This window comes from Chelonoidis abingdonii, chromosome 4, assembly GCF_003597395.2.
Source record: "Chelonoidis abingdonii isolate Lonesome George chromosome 4, CheloAbing_2.0, whole genome shotgun sequence".
Lineage (NCBI taxonomy): Eukaryota > Metazoa > Chordata > Testudines > Testudinidae > Chelonoidis > Chelonoidis abingdonii.
In genome coordinates, this window is record NC_133772.1 from 94393215 (window position 1) to 94410301 (window position 17087).

A 17087-nucleotide genomic window follows, 5' to 3' on the forward strand; every position below is an offset into this window, starting at 1 on the left:
TTTAACAGCAGTAGCTTCTTATGCAGAAGTAGAAAGAATATTTTCTTCCTTTGGACTAATTCATTCCAAATTGAGAAATCGTTTGGGATCTGAAAAAAGCAGGAAAGCTTGTTTGTTCTTTTCCAGATTATGAACAAATAGGAAAATGAAGGTGAAGAAGACTGAGTTAGCTGCAGAAGCCAATATTTTAAGTTTCTTATGTTGACCTGGCTGACATAGTCAATTTAATTATTTTTTTTTTAAATTCCAGTTAACTTTAGTTAAAAACAACTTAAACAAAAACAAACCTGATTTTAAAAAACGTGAATGTTTAACTAAACTCAAAAATTCATATACTTGTTGTTTTGTTAAAATATTATATGTTTGCTTTTGAAGAAGAACATCCAGAATACATAACATTGTTGTTTTAGATGAATAAAACAATTTTAATATCTATCTGGTGATGTTCTCCTCCTAATATAGCATGGCAAGAAAATCCTCCAAATATTCATAATTAACCTGTTGAATTGGAGATTGTTCACCTCCCAATGACTTCATAAATATCTGCTTCAGTTACCTTTGGTAAATGAAATAAACAATCATTCATTCATTTTCTGATATAGCTGTAAAACTAATCTGAAAAGTTTTCAAAATAAATCACTTTAAAAATGTATAGTTTGTGCTTTCTAAAAATTAAACCTATATCTATCTCTGAGTTGTGAAGAATATGTATTAAGGTTATAACAACCAATAAGAATGCACTTTTATGTAGAAATCCATGATTAAATCGCGTCTTCCTGACTCATGATTTAAATCAATTTAATTTAAATCAAATCCACCCTGGTGTATATTAAGCTGTGGTTGTCCATGCTTTTCCACGGAGTGCAGTGGTAAGGGTACACGTGCTGGCATAGTTCTCCATCAACTACAGTGGCAATCCAGCCCTGGATTGTTGAGCCTGGAGGTCCACAAGAGTCTGCAGGATCTGAGTTTGTTGATGGAGAAGGTCCATTATGTCCTGGTGCATCTTCCTCTTCTTTTCCTGGGCCTTTCTCCTCTACACTCTTTCCTTCCCCATACAGTCCACAGTGTTCATCCTCCAGGCTCTCTGCTCAAGATCTGATGCAGCACTAGCATGGCCTCTCTTTTCTCCATATCTGTGTCAGTCATTCTGCTGGTGTGGAGGGGATACCTCTCAAGGCTGCAGCGGCTGCAGCTAGAGATAAAACACACAGAGGTATCATTTCAGAGTGCTAGCTGTGTTTAGTCTGTATCAGCAAAAACAATGAGGAGTACTTGTGGCCCCTTAGAGACTAACACATTTATTTGGGCATAAGCTTTCATGGGCTAAAACCCACTTCATCAGATGCATGGAGTGGAAAATACAGTAGGCAGGTATAAATACACAGATGGGAATTGCCTTACCAAGTGAGGGGTCAGTGCTAACGAGACAATTCAATTAAAGTAGAATTGGGCTATTCTCAACAGTAGAATACCAAGGGAGGAAAAATCACTTTTGTAGTGGTAATGAGGCCAATGTAATCAGGGTGGCCCATTTCAAACAGTTGACTAGAAGGTGTGAGTAACACTAGGGGAAAAATAATATGGGGAAATTAGTTTTTGTATCCACTCACATTCTTTATTCAGGCCTAATTTGATGGTGTCCCGTTTGCAAATTAATGCCTGTTCTGCAGTTTCCCATTGGAGTCTGTTTTTTGAAGTTTTTTTGTTGAAGAATTGCCACTTTTATGACTGTTATTGAGTGTCCAGGGAGACTGAAATGTTCTCCTACTGATTTTTGAGGGTAGGTTGTAGATCATTCATGATGTACTGGAGAGGTTTTAACTGGGGGCTGAAGGTGACGGCTAGTGGCATTCTGTTACTACAGGAAAGGCCCAACAAAGAAAGTAGGTGACTTCTGGGTACCCTTCTGGCTCTGTCAATCTGTTTCTTCACTTCAGAAGGTGGGTATTGTAATTTTAAGAATGCTTGATAGAGATCCTGTAGGTGTTTGTCTCTGAGGGATTGGAGCAAATGTGGTTGTATCTAAAAGCTTGGCTGTAGACAGTGGATCGTGTGATGTGGTCTGGATGAAAGCTGGAGGCATGTAGGTAAGTATAGCGGTCAGTTGGTTTCTGCTTATGTGACCATCGCTTATTAGCACTGTAGTGTCCAGGAAGTGGATCTTTTGTATGGACTGGTCCAGGCTGAGGTTGGTGGGGTGGAAATTGTTGAAATCCTGGTGGAATTCTTCAGGGGCCTCTTTCCCATGGTCCAGATGATGAAGATCTCATCAATGGTAGCGCAAGTAAAGTAGGGGCGTTATGGGATGAGAGCTGAGGAAGTGTTGTTCTAACCCAGGCATAAAAATGTTGGCATACAGTGAGGCCATGAGGGTACCCATAGCAGTGCCACTGACTTGAAGGTATAAATTGTCTCCAAATCTGAAATAGTTGTGGGGAAGGACAAAGTCACAAAGTTCAGCCACCAGGTTTGCCTTGACATTATTGGGGATACTGTTCCTGACCATTGTCAGTATAGTATGTACACAAAGTGAAACTTAAGATTCAGAAATCCTCCCTTCCCTTGTTCCCCAAAAGTGTTAAACAAGACATGCTTGTTGCCATTTCTGTTTCGGATTGCTTTTTTATGGCACCACTAACAGCACCAGCTGTGATGAGTATGGCTCACCGGGGTGAGGGAAACGAGGAGGGAATTGCTCAGTTGCATGAAACTAAGAGTAGAGGGCAATGCCACTGAATACTGGCACCATTTTCCACAGGGAATTGTATTTATTCCATGGGAATTTTATTTATATGCTTACCTGAGGTTCCTTCTCCTGCTTCACGCTTGCCTGTGTTCAACTTCAGGGACTCTGGACTGTGGTGGAGTCAAAAACAGGTCCTAGCTCGTGGCACAGTTGTACGTTCCAGTTGTGTGTCCCCCATATTCTTCCTCTTCCTCATGATAGTCGTCCTCGCTGTTCATGGCAGGCGCCTCTGACTCAGGCTCCATGGAGGTATCCATGGTGAGTGTGCAGAATTGTGATGAAGTCTCTGCCAAGTGTGGAATGCAGCTTGGCATCTGATCAGTTTTTGGCCTTTCTGGCCTTCTGGTATGCCTGCAGCAGTTCCCTGGCTTTCAAACAGCGCTGCTGCTAGTCCTTGATGTAGCTCTTCTCCTGCATCCGCCGAGCAATCTGCTTGTTGATGTTGACATTTCTATGGCTGGTTCAGAGCTGTGCTTTCACAGCCTCTTTCCCCCACAGGCCCAAGAGATCCAATATCTCCTGTCTACTACAGGCAGAAGTGTGTCTAGAGCATGTAGCCAGCATGGTCTGCTGGGCAGTTGCACACAACAGTGGAGTGCTGCTAGGTGTGCTTGCTCAGCTGGGCAATCGGGAAAAGGCATTTAAAAAATCTGCAGGAGTTTTAAAGATGTGTGTGTGTTTTGGGGGGAGGCTGAAAGGGGGGTTTTTAGTCTGTGTGACCCACAGGCAGTGGAGTTAACAGTGTTATCTAGAGTGGTCATTGTCAGGTATTGCGAGAAATCCGCTGGAGGACTGTTAGGGTTGACATAGGTAATGCAATGTCTACAGTTGTGCTGCATTGACCTACGTGCATTGACCATAGCACAATGTAGCATTGGAAGGTGGTGTTACTATGCCTATATAAAGGGGCACCTGCCTCGGTAGGAGAAAAATTTAAGTGTAGACATGCAACTAGATCAGCTCAAGGTAGCTTACGTTGACCTAACTTGTAGCATAGATCAACCCTGAGTCTTTTTGTGCTGCCAGATAATGTAGATAGTCTTGTAGCTCTAGTGGTAGAAGGCTATGTTGCATTGTTGAAGGTTTTGGTGCTGTTGCATGATAGGAAGGGATGGTGTTTGTTACAGTTGAACATCATGGAATTTGTTTTTATTATTTTTCTTTAACAAAAAACAAAGAAAACAAAAAAAAAAATCCCCACCACCTCCTCAGGAAATTACACGCAAAATATTGCATGGATAGAAATGTATTTAGGTTGCAAAGTTAAGCTCTCAAAAGTGAGAAAATGCCAGAAATAAGATAGCATGTTCAATGACAATTCTGCCACTTTGTGGGTATGCATTAAAATGTAGTCTTTAGTTTCATGATGACGTTAAATCAGGCTACCAGGTTGGGTATAGTTAAGGTTTAGAGCTTGACTCTAAGTGCTCTAGAATCTGCATGATTATACGTATTGTCAGTGCCCAGCTGTTGATGCAGCCTACGCAATTCTGTATTGAAATTATATAGACTGGAACTTCAGGGTGCACATGCACCTCTTTCCTTTGATCATACACAGGTGGCTCAGATGCAAATCTCATATCACAAACACTCCTCTATCAAACTGCCTCACATGCTGCCTCCACTACTCAGTACAGCTGCACCACCTGACACACTGAATGCAACTGGACTGCATGCAGATAAATCCCCATAGCTCTTGCCAGCTCCAGAGGTGCAGAATTAAGATTTCATGAGTGTTTACATCAACTCTGTATTTCCTGGTTTTCAGAAGTTGGAGGTCTACTGAACTAGACGTTCTGGAAGGACACGAGCTGTCATTGGGCAACCTTAACTCTAGATGTCTGATCTTGCACCTAGCTGTATCAAAGTACAGTTTGTTTAAGTGAGTCCAGTTTATCAAGCAATCTGGTTCACTCTGACTCACCTTGTCCTTATCAATCCATCAGTCTTTGTGTCATCTGCAGATTTTATGAGCCATTGTTTTATTCTCACTTCTAGATCACTGATAGAAATATTGCATGGTGTCTGGCCTAGAACTGATCTCTGTGTAACCTCACTAGAAACATCTCCTTTGATATTTGTAATTTAAGAACTATTATCTGTTAATTATGGCATGAAAAACCAAAATACAGGAAAACATCCATGCAACCATACGTAACTCTGTCCTGTTTGAGCAATGCTGCAAAACACCCATAACACACCTACTTGCATTTTTTGCTTCACATTTGTTCGTTCTTTCTTTCTTCTCCTTCACTCCAGGGACCTACCCCCTAAGTACACCATCCCTGAATAACAAAAGCTAGGAAATAAACACACACAGACTTCATTTAACGACAGTTAAGGTTCAGTGGCCTTGTGGTTAAGGTTGTGAACTGCAAATCTGGAGACTGCATTCAATTCCTGCCCTGCCATAGATATCCTTTGTTTTTTGGGAAAGTCACTGAGTCGCTGTATTCCTCAGTTCCTATCTGCAGAATAGGGATAATAGTACTTTCCTCACAGAAATGTTGTGAGGGGAAATACGTAAATTAAGTGGATGATGAAGTGATACCTAGAGTGGAGACGGCTGTTGGACTACCTAAGACAGACTGTATAGGTCAAGATACACCTCAGGAACTCAAAATCTTGAAAGCATGGTAATAAAAAAATCCTACAATTTTTTTTGCCACTTTCACACGTCATACAATGTGCTTGATAACATATTCCAACCCTCCATGAGGCGTTCACTCCAGAAAATACCCAAAAGCAGTATGCACCCCCCAACTACATCAATCTCACACTGTCGTGCCAAATGGCAACTCAGCAATGTTAATGCAGAATAACTCCCCAAATTTGTAATATAGTCAGATGTGCCTGTCTGCTGATAAGAGCATCAGAGGTTACTGTTAAGGTTTTGCACTAGAGTATGATTTTGATGAATTTGGGGTCTATATTGCTTTTTGGTGTTTAATAGTGATGGAAGTGAAAGCCTTATAGTGTGGGAGGGATAGCTTAGTGGTTTGAGCATTGGCCTGCTAAACTCAAGGTTTTGAGTTCAATCCTTGAGGAGGCCATGGAGGGTTTTGGGGATTTAGTTGGAGATTGGTCCTGCTTTGAGCGGGGGAGTTGGACTACATGACCTCCTGAGTTCCCTTCCAACCCTAATATTCTATGATTCTATGAATGTGTTGTGTTGTAGGCAGTGTGAAAGTGGGAAAGAATGCAAGACAATTTTCATATCCATGCTTTTAAACGTTTGAGTTCATGAAGTGTGTCCTGATGCAACTTTAATTATAACCAACCAAAGTTTTTGTGTGTTTATAATATACTGTGTATGAATATTATTATATGTGATAGTTTAGACTTATAATTTCTTTTGACTGAAAAAGAGACAGTTGGATATTAGTTTAAATTCTAAGCAAAAGAATTTTCCTCTGTGAACTAAAACTTCTATTCTCAAGCATTAAAACTTTTGAAAACAGCTGTCAAAAAGGAAGTGACTGACATAAGATGATATATTTTACAATTATCAATGACTAAGAAGTAAGTGAAAACAAGGACTGAAAAAGGCACAGTGACAAATGTTTTAAACAGAGAATGCATTGAAAGCTTTATTAAAGGAAGATTTTAAGTATGGACTGGCCAATACAGGAGTCATTCCTGTCTGTCTGTCTAGCTAGCTTAGATTGTCAGCTGGTGTTAAAAGAGGTTGGGAGGCTCCACCTTCTCTGCAAGTATCATATGGCATGGGAGTAATAATACTAAACCAGGAAACCTACAATCCTTTGTGAATGGAAGGCAGAAAACAAAACTGGCTTTCAAAGCTCATAAGCACTACAATGAATTAAGAAAGTCTAGTGTTTTCCTCTTCATTAAGTGGAGTAAATACATTATTAATGTTTTTGGGAACATCAGGAATCAGAACCTGTTGTAAATAGCTGACTGGTTTTGAAGTATAGAGTGACAGCAGGCTATTTCATATCGTTAGCTGGTGTGAGTCGATTTTAGATTTTCAGTCACATTTGAAGTCATTATATGTCAGTCTTATTTTTTAGAAAAAGAAGAAAACTTATCAAGCTGGATAAATTCAGGCTGTCACATTAAAGTACAAATAAAAATAAAAGCTTCATGTCTTGAAATATCTAAATACAGTGAGTGATGTTGTCACCAAACATTCTCATTAAGTTTTGGATCCTGGCTCAATCAGGGTGAAATAGGAACATAGGATTGCCTATTAAGAACATAAGAATGGCCGTACTGGGTCAGACCAATGGTCCATCTAGCCCTGTACCCTGTCTTCTGGCAGTGGCCAATGCCAGGTGCTTCAGAGGGAAAGGTGAGTCTGTGTCATAAACAACCACTTAAGGGATCTCCAAGATTTACAGTGTAACTTCATTGTAGTGCCATGATAGGTGGCAGATTGAGTCAGATTTTGCTGCACTTGTTTATAGGCTATGTCTACGGATGTAAGGAAAATGTACTATTTGAAATATTGTGGGTATTTTTGTTTACCTTTATAATAGTAAAAGGGAAAGCCTCTACAAGGTTAGTAACTCTCTCTGATCTTTTTTCATTTTGAAACTGATATAGAAAACTAGTTTCTTAACTTTCATGTATTAATAAAAATTGTTTAAGAGAGATACATGTTCTCTAAATTCAGAAGAAACTCAGCAGTAGTTTCAAAAAGTTAAATGCCATTTAAAAATAATTCATAGGAAGCTGCCATATTGATAGATGGAATGTACGTCTCAGAATTATAATCCCATTTTAAATCCATAACAAAACTGGAGATTTCTAGAGGTTTTTTTTTAGGCACTGTGACTGTTGGGCCAAGTAATCTTGCCATCTGTGAAGTCTTTCTTGTACAACCAATGAAATTCTTGTAAGGGCGTTGATTAGTTGTTACCTCTGATATTACAATGGTCTAGGACTCTTGGAATGGCATAGATACATGCCTTCCTGTAAATATACATCGTATGGGTGTAATATGTAAAGTCAAATGTCTGAGCACTTAAACATTGGATGATAACAGACAGAGAATCCCAGTGATGACTGATTTGACTGGTGATAGATACCTTGAACACAAAAAACTCTTAATCATGCTTGTAGCTGTTTCAGTTGCTTCACTGTGACTCAACAGATATTTTAGGTTCAGAGTGACACACAGTGTGACAATTCTTAAATCTTCTTATATAGATGAATATTTCTGAAGTATTTTTCATATACATTAAAGCCTCAAATCCTCTTCCAGATCTTTGACTTAATTGGGTTTTGTGAAGGGTTAGTTCAGTTTTGTGGCTAGGTAAACTTAGTGGGGTAAAGAGTTTTTGGTGGTTTTAAATCTAGACACACACATGCCTTTTGGCTGGAATAAGAAGAGACCAGTCTGAAGTTTAGACCTACAACACACAAGCATACAAAGCTTTACTCACTTAGTTGTGTGGGTAAGGACTTGCAAGCTGTCAGACATAAATGTATCTTGGATTCTATGTACTGAGGCACTTTTGATTGACAAGATTTCTAAATTTTATTACTTCCATTCCATCAATAAGATAGTTGCAAAAGGTATGGTGCTGTTTAATACATGATTTGGTTTATAAAACAAAAATGTCATTATTGCTTTTTACAGTATAATCACAATTGCAGGTTGCATCAAAGATTAACCTCATATTCTTGCACATATTTTCCTCTAAATATGAGTGTAAAGGAGAGATTTTTGGGGGGACAATAACTTGCAGAGATGAGCAGAATCAAAAATAACAATAATAGGAGGGAATCTCCTTAAAAAATGGTAAGTCTAGGTTATTTTACCTTTGATCTTAACTATATACCCTAACAACATTTATTTTGCTTCCTTGACATTTTGGCAGTCTCTATAAATATAAACTTTCTAGATTATTGTTGAAACTGTCAGTGTAGTTTTTTACAAAATATTAAAATAAAGGAACAAAATAAAATATAGACAACTAGACTATGAAACAAGATGACACAAAATCCTGTCTAATAGTGTATTTTACAACATACCTCAGAATATATTTTTATTCCCATTTAAGAATTGCAGCTTTGACAACAGCAGACATTTGACAGGAGCTGGACATCTCTCCAGCATACTTTTGATAATTTACTTTTGAACATATAATACAACATTTGGTTATAACAAGTATTTTAAAATTGATCTTGCACGAGTATATAGAAACAAACACTAATCTGACTGAAATTATAAAACCCTTGTTTCAATGCACTCATTTTGCAAGGATTTATTCAAACCTGTTGTTTCTAACAAGATTAGGGCTCTTTTTTTATGTTTACATTTGTTTCTGAATATTTGCAATAAAAGCATACTCTGCTTTCACAAATTACATTGTCAGTTTGGAAGTAACATAACAGCCAAGTCAGTTCGGTTCCATGTGACAATTTATACACTTTATTTAATGAGTGAGTTTACACATTTGCAAATGATTTTAACATAACCATAAACTTTGACTTAATATAAAATCATGTTTGATTTAGTGTTGGGGAAAGCTATTGGACTGACAAGGCTGGAAAATTATGTCCTCTTTATCTGCAGGACAACATCCAGGCAAGCGTCCCACACTCAATACCCTGCAGTGTACTCAACTGTGACTGTGGAGAGATGATTTTCTTTAGGGGGATCAGGGATAGTTCATTCTCCACAGCCTATATAGTTCTTGACTTCTCTGCTGAGTTTTCCAATTAGTGCAAAGTGTGGTGGTGAATTTCTGATAGTTGACCTGGAACTAAGATCCAGCAAATTCCCCTCCTAATAGAGGGGCCACCAAACTTCCATAAATTGGGAACAGTTTTTAATCCTTGCTGAGCTGTGCTGGATTCAAACAGGTGAAAAACTCTCTATCCAGCGAGCAATGCCATGAAGCATCTAGTGTCCCAATAAGTGCTTATTTAAGAAGGATGTGTGTGTCACACACAACAAAACAAAACTGTCAAAAGAACATTAAAGTTGCAAAGTTAAGTGCTCCAGTTAGAAAATACTAGATGTAAGATAATATATGAAATCTTCATTCTGCCCTTTTGCATTTATGCATTGTAATAATCTTTCACTGCATGATCACATGCTATTAATTCTTCACCTGGGTCATCAGCCAGTGCCCTTCAGAGCCACAGCACAGGCTTCTTATCATTTGAACTTCAGGAGTAATTAACTGGTAGCAGAAGTTGGCTGTTATCTTCTATGTGGACCAATCCCTTGATTCACCTTTTGCCAGTGCGTTCCTGAACTGTGTGTGAGACAACAATGGAATGCTGAGTGCCAGAATTTGTGGATTCTCTTCCAGTCAGCATAGCTAAACATACAGATTTGGTTCATTTCTTCTGAAAGGCAGTGAAGTTAATGGAAATGATCTGGATCTGTTACATTAGAGATTTAGGTTCTGTTCCCAGGTAGGAATATAGACCTTGCTCAGCAATATGGGTTGGGAACTGCAAAAATTTTAATGGTGGTTTGTGGAAAAAGTGAAGCTAGGATTCGCGACCTACAGGCTTCTAGACCTGTACAACTTCCCCAAGGTCAGTAAGTACTTTATGGGGTAGGATCTCCTCACTCATTAAAAAAAGAATTGAAATTTTACTTGAGAAGCGAGACACTGCCATCAGTTGTGTGAGTACCATGCAGGACGTGTGGTAAACTGGTAAACTTGAAAGGAAAAAGTTCAATTTTAGATTTTATGTAACAATGTGAAAATTACTTCAGGCCTGCTGAGTATCTCTCAGTGAGATTACTTGTGTATAAGTGTTTCCAATATTAGAGTGTATATTAAGAGAAGATTTATCTAGTGGATTTAATGAATAGAAGATGAGGTTGACAGTTATAGGAATGTGGCTACATAAACTAGCTGTGTGTACAGTTTTGCCCTAATTCTGCAGGCGCAGGGGTCGGTCTACATGATGTGGATTGTAGGATCTAGGCCTTGACTCAGTGTTTTGTTTTTTGCTTAATTATGCATATATGAAAACAACACTAAAATAGATATCCATAATCCCTGCTGCCCACCTGCCTAGCCATTATCAGTTGGCAATTTCCTATACGAATCATGGTGGAGGGGATTAGAAATAGGTCAAAATACTTAATTTGTCCATTTTTCACTAAATTACTAAACTGTTTTCAACCACACATTGTAAATTGGACATATTTCTAGGTTTTCAGTTGTATGTCCCATTTTAGTCCAAAGTATATTTTAATTTGTGACTAATATAAAATCAATCTCTATATTTGTGTGACAATGTCTTCTTGTAAAAATGGGGTTCTAAACATAAGTGCCAACTTTCCCCGGTGCTGGTGGGTGCTCTCGCTCCCTGCCCTGGCCCCGCCTTGACTTCACCCTTTTCCCACCCCTACCCTGTCCTGCCACGCCTCGTTCCAACCCCTTCCCCAAAGTCCCTGCTCCAACTGTGCCCCATCCCTGCCTCTTCCCCGAGCGCACTGTGTTCCCCCTCTTTCCCCACTCCCTCTGTCCCTCCCTCCCTCCCAGCGCTTGCCGTGTGAATCATCTGTTTCGTGGTGCAAGCGCTGGGAGCCGGGAGAAAAAGTGGGCATGCGGTATGCCCAGGGGAGGAAGCGGAAGCTGAGGTGATCTGGGACAGGGGTTGGGGTGGGAAGCTGTCGGTGGGTGCTAAGCACCCACCATTTTTTCCCCTGGGTGCACCAGCCCCGGAGCACCCACAGAGTCAGGACCTATGGTTCTAAATAGGTAAGCTACCAGCCTGTTGTATCGTCACAGAGGTGTTTTGCGGGGTACCATTATAAAACTTTTTTTCATCTGTGAAAAAATGTCTAAAATATGACAACCATATTATGAAATATTTTAGTCATTTACATTTATTTTTTTAAAAATCTGTACAAGAAGTGTGAAATGCAGATAACAACCACTTAATCGCTGTGGTTTTAGGGCTATATTCTATCCTTGCATATGCCCCATATTTGCCTTGTATTATGTGGAGTCAAAATTAGGGATGTAAATACATGGTTACTTTTTTTAACCGCTAATCAATTAAAATGTTATTGGTTAAACACTTTTAAATGGGGAACTTGGGGTGGGGGGGGTACTGCAGCACCCTCCACATTTTATGCAGGACTCCGCCGCCTGCCACCGGCCCCCACTGTGACCAGGGTCCCGGCTGCTGGCCCCGTGCCTATGGTCCCTCCTGACTGCTGCACCCTGGTGGGACCAGAGGCCTGGGCTCTGGCCAGCAGCAGAGTTTAATCAGCCGGCATGCCCCTGCAACCCGTTGGGCACAGTTCCCCATTCCCGGTCAATTGGCGCTGCTTGCAGGCAGGAGCAGCACATGGAGACCCCAACCCCCTTTTCCCCTCAGGGGCTGCAGAGGTGTGCTGGCCACTTCCAGGAGCGGCACCTGAGGGGTCAGGGCAGGTAGGGAGTCTGCCTTAGCCCTGCTGCACCATAGGACTTTTAGTGGCCAGAGATTGTGATCGATTGGTAGAGACTTGTGAATCGACCAGTCAACCGCTTCTACTGGTTGGTGACCACTGATCTATACAGTGTAAAATTAATACAAGTCTGCTTGAACTACCATCATTCTGAGTGTGCATTCTGTTTTGGCTTCACATATTGTACAGTGCAGAATTTGTCCATATTACACAAGTGCCCTTTGCCCTTGTTAGTTTAAAAGTTCATGAATTCTTAATCTGCTTGCAAGACAAAAGGGCAGAATGTATGTCTAGGAGATATAAGTAGGGTAGTGCAAAAGACTAGGATAAGACTTTTGTCTGATTTGTTATATGCAGTGTTATCGTCAAAGGTTACAAATCTACCTGACTTAATTTGTGATTGAGAAAATTAAGTTATTTGAGGACTCTCTTGTACATTTATGGATTTAAGGGAAAAATACCTTTTAATGAACACCCTCGTGAAAATGGATTTTTTTTGAGGCTGTGTTGTTACTCATTTTGGGGCAAATCATCCTGATGCAACCCTATTAATCTCACTATCACTATGCCAGGAATGAATTTGGCGCGCTAAATTAAAAGCTTATATGGTTTCCCAAGAGGAATTTAAGTTGCTGTGCTATTAATGTACCTCTTGTGTTTCTATTCATGCTTAGAACAGTTGCTCAATTAATACAAACCAACCTCCCTACTTACCTTCCTTCGTTCATAAAAGCTTCTGAATGCCCACTTTATTCCATGAAACAGTACAAGTATTAAGATCATAAGACGCTTTCTGTGTTGTTAGTGTTTTAGTATTGTTAGTATTATCATAGTGCCTAGGAGCCTTAGTCATGGACCCAGGACCCCATTGTGCTAGGCACTGTAGAAATACAGAAAACAAAATTCAGCCCCTGCCCAGAAGATATTATGGCTGAAGTATAAGGTAAGAGACATCAGATGGATACAGGTAGATGGGGAAGTACAAGGAAACAGTGAGACAACAATGTATTGTATTTGTATTGAATTTATTGAGACAAATGTTTTTATATTGTAAGTTCTGTGGGGCAGCGTGTTCTTCATGCAGCAAATTTCACCTATTTTGAATCACTTTCTATAAATAAATGTAAAGTTTATAAGCATAGTGCTATATACATAATATTCAATAGAATCCAGTTTGTAAACTTTTTGCCTGGGTAACTATATGGCTGACTACATCATGCAATCTATGTGTGTTTGTGGATGGATAGAATTGTTACCACTGGAAAATACAGACATACTAACAATGCCTTATAACTGGATGAAATAAAGGGAAAAGAATTATGGAAACCTGAAACTTTCTGATGGGCAGAATATTTAAAGTAGAGTACAGAGCAATTGCAATGTCAAGGAGAAAAATAGCACATGATGAATGTGGTTGCAAGGAGTTTTAAAGAGGTAATAATTGCACAAAATAGGGAAAGATAATGATACAGGAGATGAGTATATAGAGTGAAGTCAGAAGAGGAAAAGCATAAAATCAATTACAGTACTCATATATTACAAAAGTTGGAAAAGAAAATGAGGAAAAAGTACAATAGGGTATAAAAGAAGCAAGAGAAGGACAAAGTAAAGTATATCAGCAATATAATAGGGAGGAAGAACAGAAATGCCCAGAAAAAGAGAAACTGGAAATATACTCAAGCTATAGTGGAAGAGCAGGGAACATGTAAGTACCTAGAAAGACAGATAAAATGCTTGTCTTCTCTCAGTAGTATAATATAAAGAGGATTCTAAGAGGGGCAGTGACAACTTCTATAGGTTATCGAATACAACTATTTAAAATAATGTATTCCCATTTGGAAGATCTCTTTAATTTTCAAAGTTGTATTAAAAAGTCTTGAGTTCAGTGTGCGTTGAGTGTGAGTGTATGTATGCACACCAAGTGTGCTATGACTATGTGCCTGCCCCTTGGTGAGTGGTTGAGTGCAGACAGGATGTTATGGATTGCTGTTACATTTTCTCCATTCCTTTTTGCTCATGGATTGAGCCAAAACTCAATACTTAGGCTCCAGTCAAGAGGAGAGTGCTGGTTCCAGGGAATCGTCTAGATGGAAACCATATTCCATTTATTTTAGGGCCCTCATTCTTAAAGGATAGGTATCAGCATGAGCTTGTCTGTAAGAAAGTGGCTGAACCAAATGTCTGGCCCTGTTTTTGCTTTCTTCTCAACCGCCATACCTTTCCCAACTCAGTGTGCAAAATCTGTGTGTGAAGAGGTGTCTGTACCGTGGGGAATATGGGAAGAGTTATCTTGCTTTGCTACAAATTGTCCACAGCTGTCTGCCACTTTCACAGGGATTTGCAAAGGAGTAGGTTGGGATCAAAGGTGGGGAATCAGTGACACTAATCTCTTCCAAAAGGGAGCAGGATGATGGAGTCTGAGGGGAAGTGAAATATGCTCTTGGGCAAGTGGGCTATGAAATAGCACAAGCTCTTGTACAGTTGATGAGCTTGAGGCAAGCCTGGCTCACTTTCATCCCCTGTGTATGGATCTTTGGAGAGCTTTGTTGACATGGCTTAGTTCTTAAAGGGGCAGGATGTAGTTTTTTTGTTTTGTTCAGCTGCCATAACCACTGCCTGTTGAGCATAGCCTAATTTTCTGCTTTATTTCCTGGGACTGCGTGACAAGTGTTTTTTAATACCATTCCTCACCCAATCCCAGCTGCAAAAGTCGCAGAGGCTTCCTCAGGCTATGTCTACACTACACAGCTTTTAGCAGCATGGTTGTGTCGCTGCAGCCGTGCCGCTAAAAGTGTGCAGTGAAGCCGCTGTTTGTTGGCTCTCCTGCCAACAAAAAACTTCCACCCCCAACAAGCGGCATTTGTTGACAACGTGCTGTTCACACTGGTGCTTGTTGCGGCAAAACATTTGTCTTTTGGGGGGAGAGGGAGGTTAACACTTCTGAAAGACAAAATTTTGTCATTCAATTGCCAGTATAGACATAGCCCTAGAAAGACTCCTGCTTTGAAACAGGAGTGGATTAAAGCACATTTAGTGTCCTGCAGGCTAGTGTCAGGTAGATTTACATCCCAGCTTGCTACAAAGTGTTTGCATACACAGCCCCAGTATCTATCTTGGGGATAAATAGTAACAATCTGGGTTGAAGACCAACATCATTGATAAGCTACATATTCATGATAATATTTTTAAAGGAACACTGTAAACTAAAAAATCACTCTTCTGTCTGAATTTTTCTTCCTATTTTGTTAAATTAACATGTAAACTTGTTTCTACTGAGATTAGAGAAAGTTTTTTTGTTTTTTCTGTTTTTGTTACATTGTACATTTGATAACTTTGTGTACATTCATTTAGTTTTCCTATTGTTTGTGTGTGTCTTTAACACAGTAAATGAGAGAAAATTAAAAAAAAAGGGAAATATAACTAAAAAATAGCCCATGAAATTGACTGGGAACTTGGGGGCAAATGTGGTATTGAAACTACTTTAAATTCATTTTTCAAACTGACTAGATGTCAAGCTGATGGTGAGCCTTTAAAGTTGCAGCTATTTGGAGATGTTGCCTTAAAAAAGTGTAAAGATAAATTTTTTTGTTTGCTTACTTAAGGTCACATTATTTAAAAGTTGACCTTTTAAGGTAGTTCTTAGATTTTGTTTTAACTTGTATGATTATTGGATATTCTGGTATATTTAAGGGACACATTTAATACTGATGTCTTCTTGCTACCAAGGTTAAAAATAATCTCTCATTTCAATGTTATGATGCCAAAGGTGGTAACAAAGTCACTCTGAATAGGTAGATGAGAACAAAGTGTGAAGTAGAAAGAAAGAGGTTTATGTTTATGGATGTATATCTTAGGTAATTACTGTACTAATGGAGAAAGGTAGCCACCACATAGAAATAATAAGTAAATCTAGTCTCTAAAGCATCACTGAGCAGAAAAAAGAATATTTAAAAATATATGTATTTGATAAAATCAACAGTAGTTTTGAAGATAAAAATACACGTTAAAGTAATGTGAATGTTGAATTTGTAAATGTAATTAGTGGCAGAATCTTTTTTAGACCATGCTAATGTATTATTTGTGTATATTATTGTATGTATTATTACTTCTGTGAAGCACTATATTGGAATTGTAAGTAGTCTAAATTTATATTTTTTGAAGTTTATCCATTCAAAGGTAAATTTCAGCCTCGAAGCTTGAGAATTAGGCTGCACCACTCCCATTAACATTATAAGAATTTTGTGGTTTATTTCTTAAAGCTCAAAATGAAATGTTAACTTCAGTGCGCTGCTTACTTGAGCACTTACTTAGGTATTTAAAGTAGCCGATTGAAAAAGACCTTGAAAAATAGAATCTCATTTGGAGTTATCTCCCTTTTTCAGCTGAAATTAAATCCATTCTAGTTTTCTAGAAACTGGCATGGCTGGAGTAAGAAGTATAGGGTCGTCTTTTGATTATGGCTTGACAGGAACAAATGGTACAGACAGCTCTGTGTATGGTAGCTAATTATGGTGCTAGAGTTGCCTGAGGTGGGTCTGCTTTGTCTGAATTTTAGAAGATTCTTTAATGAAGTGATAAGCAACAATAGTAAAGGCAATTAGTATTGGGTGTATTTGGCCAAGGGCCATCAGCCAACCAAAAAATGCAATAATATCTTACTAAAGCCTTCCCAGGCATGGTTTACTATTGAAATGTGTCTCCTCCTCATCTTTAAATAGTGGGTATTAGATTGGATTATATATTGGCTATTTCAGCCCAAAACGTTTACTTGCGCATAGCAAACCATTCAATCTAGAAGAATTGATCAGGTGGCTTCTCCTCAGTTAGCGTGGCAAGTGGACATTGGATCTTTATTTTATTGAAATCATAGCTGTGCACTAGCTCCTAGCAATGCAGATCTGGCACCACATCACCAAAAAAAAAAAAGAGGTAGTT

General features: G+C 39.1%; 1 protein-coding gene across 2 annotated transcripts in view; it reads left to right on the forward strand.

Annotated features, from left to right (window-relative positions):
* AVEN (apoptosis and caspase activation inhibitor) overlaps positions 1 to 17087 on the forward strand; it is a 213441-nt gene that overhangs the window by 23301 nt on the left and 173053 nt on the right. Inside the window, exon 1 of one of the 2 annotated variants that reach the window (XM_075065485.1) lies at positions 8389 to 8519. The exons of the other annotated variant lie outside the window; for it this stretch is intronic. Within the exon in view, the coding sequence (XP_074921586.1) occupies positions 8517 to 8519 (3 nt within the window). The 5' untranslated portion in view covers positions 8389 to 8516. Of the gene's footprint in view, positions 1 to 8388; positions 8520 to 17087 lie in introns of those variants that run through there. 2 annotated transcript variants of the gene reach the window in all.